The following is an 8633-nucleotide window of genomic DNA, read 5'->3' as shown; positions in this document are numbered from 1 at the left end:
ACGACCAAGACAAATTTCTCCCTGCGAGATGAATAAAGATTGTCATTGCCATTGTCATTGTCAAGAATCTGGATACTACATGTATACTTTTAGACGACCTAGATGACTTAGCTCGGCGCACACTTAGACAATTTCCATACGTGTCACGGCTGCAAGTATATAAAGGAGGCAATTTCCTCTTGGCATAATCAGGAGACAAATGTAAGGTAAGTACGTCGTATAGCGCTACACGACAAAATGCCCCGACTGCTGTAGAAAAAAGGACGCCCTACATCTCTTCTGAAATGTGTTCAGAAGGAAGAAGCATCTGATGGAATTGGCAGATTGTGTCTGTTGGTATAGGCTCTGCTGTGTCCCATAGTGCATCATAATTCTAGCTGTTGAAGCTTTCTTAATTGTATGGCGACTCTTTGTAAATATTGAAGGGTGCCACTGACGTGTTTTATTTCCTTTTTTTCATTGTCTGTCTGTCTGCCTGCCTGGGTCGGAGCAAGGAAAGGCTCGAACTTAGGTACGGAGGGAGCTAGGCTATCTGAGGGCGGGAGAGATCGAGCAAGCTCTAGCTGGGGGAAGGGGGTGGGGGTGGGGGGTAAGTGGGCTCCAAAACGACAGTCAGCGGTGCGGCGTTGTGATTGGCCAGGCCAGTGATGAGTGAGGTGGGACAGGCGGCATAGAGGGATGGGGCGGAGAGGCGCGTTACGTGAGCAACTCCAAAAGTGATGTGCCATAGCCGAGACCGCCGCACTAAAAGAACAGGAGAGCGTGTAGTGTGTGATGTTTTGGTAATTCCCCTTTGCATTCCTTCTGGAACTAAAAGTCCCACTATAGCAATGTTCAACGGTATTAAACAACGAATAAAATGAGGGGACGGGGTGATGATAAAAAGGGGGGAGGGGGGAGGGGCGCACTCAGCCATAAAAAAGAAAGTCTTTCTAAACTACACCCTTTTTTCGAAGTCATGTTGTTCATACAACCTTTAACTCTTCGTGTGCCACGAGTTACCAGCACATAATCAAACGATGTGGATGGAGAAAGACACTGACGTTCCGATGCTTGGTACAGAAAGAGTTAAATAGCTTACCTCACAAACCAGCTGGAAGAGCATGGCTGACGTCATGTACGGCAATAGCATTGCCGGTTCAAATCTGAAGGACTGTACTAAACCTCCACTAGGGTGGAACTCTGCCAGGATGGTGCTGATGGCAAAAAGATTGACCTGTGGGTGTGGAAGATTGGTGAACTATTGTAAAGGAATATAAATTATAATATAAATCGTTGAATCAAAATTTAATGTGCCAAGCCCAAAACATTACAATCATTTTTCATTGCAATTTTAATCTGTGGTAATGGCTGCATGGGCTCGTAAAATATTTTGCCGCGATTGAAAAAAATCCTAAATGTTCAAAAACAAAAGTTAGAAAAGATATAATGTAAGTACAATTTTAAAGAATACAGCAGTTTCCCTCTTTCTCTCTCTCTCTCTCTCTCTCTCTCTCTCTCTCTCTCTCTCTCTCTCTCTTTCTCTCCCATACAAATGTAGAGTTCCAGGTCTAGAAAAGTTAAACTGGTTGCAAACAGATGCTTCTTCTTATGGGTGAGTGTGTGTGTGTGTGTGTGTGTGTGTGTGTGTGTGTGTGTGTGTGTGTGTGTGTGTGCGTGTGTTTGTGTTTGTGTATGTTTGCTTGTTGGTATGTGTGTTTGTGTGTTTGTGTGTGTATATTGAGAAGAACAAGAGAGGAACGTAGAAGATGCTGCACTTGTTTTTTGTGACTCTATACTGAAACACCTTGAAACATCTAAAACGTACACGAGGGTGCTTTTTGTAGATTTTTCCTCAGCATTTAATACAATTCAATCGCATAATATTGTCATTGAAAAACTTCTGAGTCTGAGAGTTAGTTATCATATCGCAGCATGGGTCCTGGAATTTTTGACAGGTAGACCACAATATGTGAAGCTAAACAGCACAAAATCTGACACAATTCTTTGTAACACCGGCGGTCCTCAGGGGTGTGTTTTGTCACCAGTTTTGTATACTATATATACCAACGATCATAGAAGTATATATAAAACAACACGCTTAATTAGGTTTGCAGATGGCTCCGCTATTATTGGATTAATAAATTTGATGAAAAAGAGTATTTCGAAGAAATATGTAGGTTTTTTTAATGGTGCAACTCAAATTTTCTAAAAGTGAACCTCTCAAAAACAAAGGAAATGATTTTTGATTCTAGAAGAGAAAAACCAACAATCCCGCCACTCGTAATTGAACAAGAAACTATTGAAATCACGGATTCATACAAATATCTTGGCCTTACAATAGACAACAAATTTACATGGCAAAACCACGTAAACAATATCGTTAAAAAGGTAAATCAGAGGCTGTACTTTCTGAGGAAACTAAAGTCTTTCAATCTGAATCCATCCATCCTTCAGATTTTCTACACCACCACAATAGAAACTTTGATAAATTTTGGAATCACTTGCTATGGTAGCAATCTGGGAAGGCAGCACATTATAAAACTAAATACGTTGATCTAAAAAAGGCGGAAATAATGCTTAGTGACCATAGCCACCCACTGGCATCGGAATTTCAACTATCGGCCCGCTGTAAACGATACATTTTTTAAAAAGCAAGAACAGACAGATATAGAAATTCATTCGTACCAACTGCAGTGAGGTTACTGTACACACAGTGCTACTAATGAAACACACACACACACACACACACACACACACACACACACACACACACACACACGCACACACACACACACACACACACACACAGAGAGAGAGAGAGAGAGAGAGAGAGAGAGAGAGAGAGAGACAGAGAGAGAGAGAGAGAGAGAGAATGAATGTTTTACGGAGCGGGTTGTCCCAGCCCGTGAGACATGTATTTACTTGGCCTAATGTCCTGTCTTGTTGTGCGTTTGCGTGAGTGCACCTTTAAGTCTATCTTTTGTAACGTCTACTGCTATTGTTTACGACCAAGACAAATTTCTCCCTGCGAGATGAATAAAGATTGTCATTGCCATTGTCATTGTCAAGAATCTGGATACTACATGTATACTTTTAGACGACCTAGATGACTTAGCTCGGCGCACACTTAGACAATTTCCATACGTGTCACGGCTGCAAGTATATAAAGGAGGCAATTTCCTCTTGGCATAATCAGGAGACAAATGTAAGGTAAGTACGTCGTATAGCGCTACACGACAAAATGCCCCGACTGCTGTAGAAAAAAGGACGCCCTACATCTCTTCTGAAATGTGTTCAGAAGGAAGAAGCATCTGATGGAATTGGCAGATTGTGTCTGTTGGTATAGGCTCTGCTGTGTCCCATAGTGCATCATAATTCTAGCTGTTGAAGCTTTCTTAATTGTATGGCGACTCTTTGTAAATATTGAAGGGTGCCACTGACGTGTTTTATTTCCTTTTTTTCATTGTCTGTCTGTCTGCCTGTCTGCCTGCCTGTCTGTCTGTCTGTCTGTCTGTCTGTCTGTCTGTCTGTCTGTCTGTCTGTCTGTCTTTGTCTGTCTGTCTGTCAGTCTGTCATACTTTTAACCCAACCCTAAAATACCGTCATTGTGTAGGCAGGCTTTGCTTTACTCAAACAGAAGGGAATTCTACAATTTATTTTTTTGGGAAAAAAGTATACCTTTATATCAAGTAACATAGGTACACATACAGATAATTCCAAGAAACATGAAACTGCATTGATACACCTAACGTATGGATGTTGACTGACCTACAGACAAAATTAAGCGTTCATGGAGATATTCTCCTATCTTTCTGGAAAGACGAAAATTGCCTCTAACAGAGGAAAATAATTTTTAAAAATTACGCTCTTACTATTTTGAATTTATCATTTAGCAGGCAATCATCCCAGGCGTTATGTGCATCACTATATTTTCATTTTTTAGGGAAATATCTGTATTAATTTGTTTCATTTTTTGTGGAATGACCCACTTCCTTACCTGAGCATTGTAGACTGTGAACTCCACGAACACAGCTCTCGTGTATCGATCTATCCATTTCTCCCTTTCCAGCTTGTCCATAATGTTGATCAAATCGGCCTTTGAGCCTTCCAGATTTACGACGTAGCCACCACCCGAGTACATTCCCAGCGTTCCCCAGTAGGGATAGCCGTTCAGATCTCCAGCAGTTCTGCAGTGTAGATTATAATTTCGTTTTCTATACGCACGCACGCACAAAGAAACAAACAAACAAACAAACAAACAAACAAACACACTCTCACACACACAGAGAGTAACAGAGAGAGAGAGACAGAGAGAGACAGAGACAGAGAGAGAGACAGAGAGAGAGACAGAGAGAGAGAGACAGAGAGAGAGAGACAGAGAGAGAGACAGAGAGAGACAGAGAAAGGGGTAGGGACAAAGCACTTCGTTTATCCTCTTTAAATTCAATTTGTCCTACAAAGGCATTGCCATTAAATAATAATAGAAAGTCTTCTGGATTAATTCCCTTTATGAAGAGCCCAAAGCAAATCGTTTCAGCCACACGTAGCAATAACTATTGCAAATATTAGGCTACAGTTGAATTTATTTATTTTTTTTTATGTAAAAAGGCAGTCGCCTTGTGACTTACGTGTACATGTATTCTGGACGAGTGTCGTTTGCAGTGTCTGTAGAATTAAAAAGCTCCCAGCCAACTTTGAAGTCCCTTTCTTCCTGTTTCAAAATGTCGTATTGAATGTTGCACTGGCCGACCAATGTCTCCATCTTGTCAGGGATCTCACACAACGCTGAGGACAAGATCAGGAGAAATGGGGAAGTGGAGCATTTTCAGCTGTTGTTGTCTCTGCTGCTGTTGTTGTTATTGTTGCTGTTGTTGTTGTTGTTGCTGTTGTTGATGTTGTTGTTGCTTTTGTTATTGTTGTTGTTGTTGTTGTTGTTGATATACGCGTGTTCGTCCACACAGAAACATTCTTCATCATTTACAAGGTAGGCTTCTTCTTTGTGTCTAGGTCAACCTGGTCTAAGAGGGATACATGAAACGTCCGAGAAGAAAGACTGAGATACTCTATATTAATTCTCTCCACGCGAGAATCGACCTCAAGTCTTCTGTGTGTGATACCGAAACATAAAACCTCTACACGACAGACGCCAGTTCTGATGTAGTAAAAAAAAAAAGTGTATAAAAACAGATGGACTTATGCTTTAACTATTTTGTTACACATTTTGGACGGGGTTGCATTTCTTCATCTACATCGGTAAGAGACAATACCAAATAAGGCAGTATTCCCTCAATGCACGATCAAATGTACACAAAGTGTATAATTTGTTGGCCAGTAGTCTTGTGTTATGTTTAGGCGGACAGAATCGAACCCAAGTCCGAGCCAGACTGAGTGTGGTTTTTGTTTGGTTTTTTTTGTTTGTTTATGTATTACTGATTGGTAATTTTAACATATTTATGTCCTTATAAATTTTATACATATTTGTATTTCAGATTTTTGTTATGTTTCTTTGGTTGCTCATTTATTAACGTATTATTTCTTTTCTGTTATTTGTTTTGTTGGGATTTTGTTGTTGTTGTTGCTGTTGTTATTGTTGTTGTTGTTGTTGTTGCTTTTGAGTAGTTATTAAGTTGGTTTATTTATTAATTTGTAAATCTTTTTTCATATCGCACAAGTACAGGAAATGCTGCATTTGTACAAGTACTCAAAAGTAAACGCTACCAGGCTTTATCCTCAGTTGTCTCATGGTGGCGTAGCCGATGATCCTGGAGACTTTGTCGTTGATGTAGGCTCTCAGCTTGAGGGGCGGGTAGTCGTTGTAGTAGGAGCCTGCACGCAAGCCGTTCACCAAACCGGACTTGGCCCAAATCCAGAACTCGTCGGTGTTGCGGATCTGAACAGAAAGAACGTAGAAGGGAATGGTAGACTGTAAGAAAGAAAGAACGAAAGAAAGAAAAACAAGAAAGAAAACAAGAAAGAAAGAAAGAGAGAAAGAAAGAGAGAAAGAAAGAAAGAAACGAATCGATAATAAGCCTGTTTGCAAAAATAAGATAAGATAAGATAATACTTTATTATCCACGAGGGAAATTTTTCTTGACTGTACAGAACCGCAAAAACACATGCAGGTATGCATAAAAGCATTGAATTATATATTACTCTCATTAAAATTCAATATATGAAAAGAGAAGTAAAGCTGACAAAAAGTGCAATGACGTATCACATCAGATGCACCATTCAATCACAGGCAGAATTTAGGTACAAACCTTTGGAGTTATATAGATACATACTCTAAAGAGCAATACGCATCTAAGCTTATTCTGACAATAGCCTTATGCTATATAGTAAATAAAAGGTTTTTTTATATCTTTCTTTCTTTGTTTTTAGAGGTACATATCTTCCGCTGCGTGATCTGACAATTTGGGTGTGAGTCTTTGAGTGCATAAACAAGAAAGAAAGCATTAAAGAAAGTACGAAAGAAAGCAAGAAAATAAACCCACAAAAGAAAGAAAAAAAGAAAGAGAAAAAGAGAAATAAAAGGACAGAACAGATCTGTTTGGCAGTTAAAAGCCTGTATGCAAAAGAGTGGGTTTATCATTGGGTGCACATACAAGAAAGAAAGAAACAAAACAATGAACGAAGAAAAGAAAGAAAAGAAGAAAGAACGAAAGAAAGGAACGCATCCGTTAATCAGTTATTAACCTGTCTGCAAAAGAGTGAGTTTATCGTTGTGTGCATGAACCTAATATGCTTTGTTTAAGTAAGAAATTTGCTGTACTTAAAACACAATAAAGTCATATAAGTGCCGAAGATTAGAGGTGTTACAAAAGACCAACAAACACAAAAAAGAAGGAGGAGACATAAGGATGATATATTTTTTTTATAGGAAAGAAGGAACAAACCACACCAGAGAACCTTCCAACCACACACCCACACATAATATGGACAACTTCGAATATCTACAAATTAAAGGAACACCAAAAAAAAACAATGTCAGCACTTAGAGACAGTCCAGAAAAAAACAACTCTGACCCCTGATTTATTCATTTTTGTTGTTGCTATTGTTGTTGTTTTTTAATCGTTTTTTCTTGTACAATGGTTTTGTATACTTATCTATTTCATTTAATTGCGGTTTTAGTCAAACTTTATAAATTGATCTAAAAGGTACCAATATAAAATGAGTACATAAAACAGATTGATCAAAGTGGGTATTGTCACAGAGATTAAACATATTGGAAAGAGACCAGGACTTCACAAAAACAATTATTTTAAGTCGAATAATCCGCTATTCTACAATTACAAAGTTCTATATGCCAAGTAACTAATTTTGAGTTTCACGTGTCAAGTTTTTCGGATGCAATTCTTTGAATATCTTGATAACTACTCCGCATAATCTAAAAATATTCATAGTGGAGACAGGACATTTGGTTTCTGACCACATGGACTTAGTAACTCAAAACCGCCCAAAATGTCAGATAGTACTTTGCAATTCCACGGTGGCGAATTTAAAAACATGTTCTCTTACCAGAGAAAAGTGAATGTCCGTCTCGTTGTTCTCGATGAAGACGCGATGCATGGTGTCTTTGTAGAGAAAGTTGCTGGCACCCAGTTGGCGGTAGGAGATGACCATCAGGATCCACAGGAAGAATGAGTAGATGATGACCTGGAGAGAGGTTATTACTCGGGGTCATGGTTCATAGTGGTCTCGGTGGTCTAGTCACTAGGCTCTTAGACTCACAGCTGTAAGGTTGTGGGTTCAAATCCCTTCAGGTGTCCGACGTTATGTCCTTGGTAAAGGCACCTTAAACGATTTCATCTCACTTTACCTACGTAAGAATGGGAATCTGGCTATGGACGGCGAAAGATCTTGTCAGTTTGGTAATGTGTTAGCGCGTGTAATCAATTAGGAAGTATCAACAAGCACACATCCAAACGCTTGCACATATACACATGTAAATACAAACACAAACACACGCATATAAAAAAACACACACACACATACACACACACAGACACACACACACACACACACACACGCACACACACACACGCCCGCACGCGCACGAGCGCGCACTCACACAAACACACATACATAAACATACACGAACACTCACAGACAATTAAATGATATTTTCTTTCTTTACACAATTACAATGTACTCAAAAAGTAAGTAGCCTCAAATTTGGTTTTTGAATCAAACTACCCTCCAGGGTTACGAAATAACTAAAATACAATATCTAGAAGCAAGTCTAATTTATGCGAAGCACACAAGTAAACAAAAAAGATGAGGTCTGGTTGCATACTTCTCTGATAATGGCCCACATCTTGATCTCATTCATTCGACGCTTCCGGTGCTTCTCAAGCTCCATAGGGTCAGGTGGCTTGTAGCCAATCTTCCTGGGTCGAGTCGCGCCAAAAGCTGGAAAAGGAAAGATGTGAACACTACTTACAACTTCATGAATATTATATATGAATAAACATGTGAATAAAATAGAATATAACACACATGAACGCTTATACGATAGATAGATTGATAGATAGATATATAGATAGATAGATAGATAGACAGACAGACAGACAGACAGACAGACAGACAGACAGACAGACAGACAGACAGACAGACAGATAGACAGACATACAGACAGACAGACAGGTAG

At 39.3% G+C, this 8633-nt stretch overlaps 1 protein-coding gene across 1 annotated transcript in view; it reads right to left on the bottom strand.

The window, feature by feature from the left end:
• Nucleotides 1-8395, bottom strand: part of LOC101856526 (polycystic kidney disease protein 1-like 2) — a gene marked incomplete at its 5' end in the record, with an annotated part of 17957 nt that extends 9562 nt beyond the window's left edge. The window contains 6 exon segments of the mRNA XM_005105534.2: nucleotides 1082-1216; nucleotides 3980-4169; nucleotides 4611-4767; nucleotides 5701-5872; nucleotides 7502-7639; nucleotides 8280-8395. Coding sequence (XP_005105591.2) covers nucleotides 1082-1216; nucleotides 3980-4169; nucleotides 4611-4767; nucleotides 5701-5872; nucleotides 7502-7639; nucleotides 8280-8395 — 908 coding nt within the window.
• Nucleotides 8396-8633: the final 238 nt, after the last annotated feature.

Source organism: Aplysia californica, unplaced genomic scaffold, assembly GCF_000002075.1.
Source record: "Aplysia californica isolate F4 #8 unplaced genomic scaffold, AplCal3.0 scaffold00475, whole genome shotgun sequence".
NCBI lineage: Eukaryota > Metazoa > Mollusca > Gastropoda > Aplysiida > Aplysiidae > Aplysia > Aplysia californica.
Note: the sequence above shows the minus strand (reverse complement) of the source record. Positions and strands in the feature narration are given on the sequence as shown.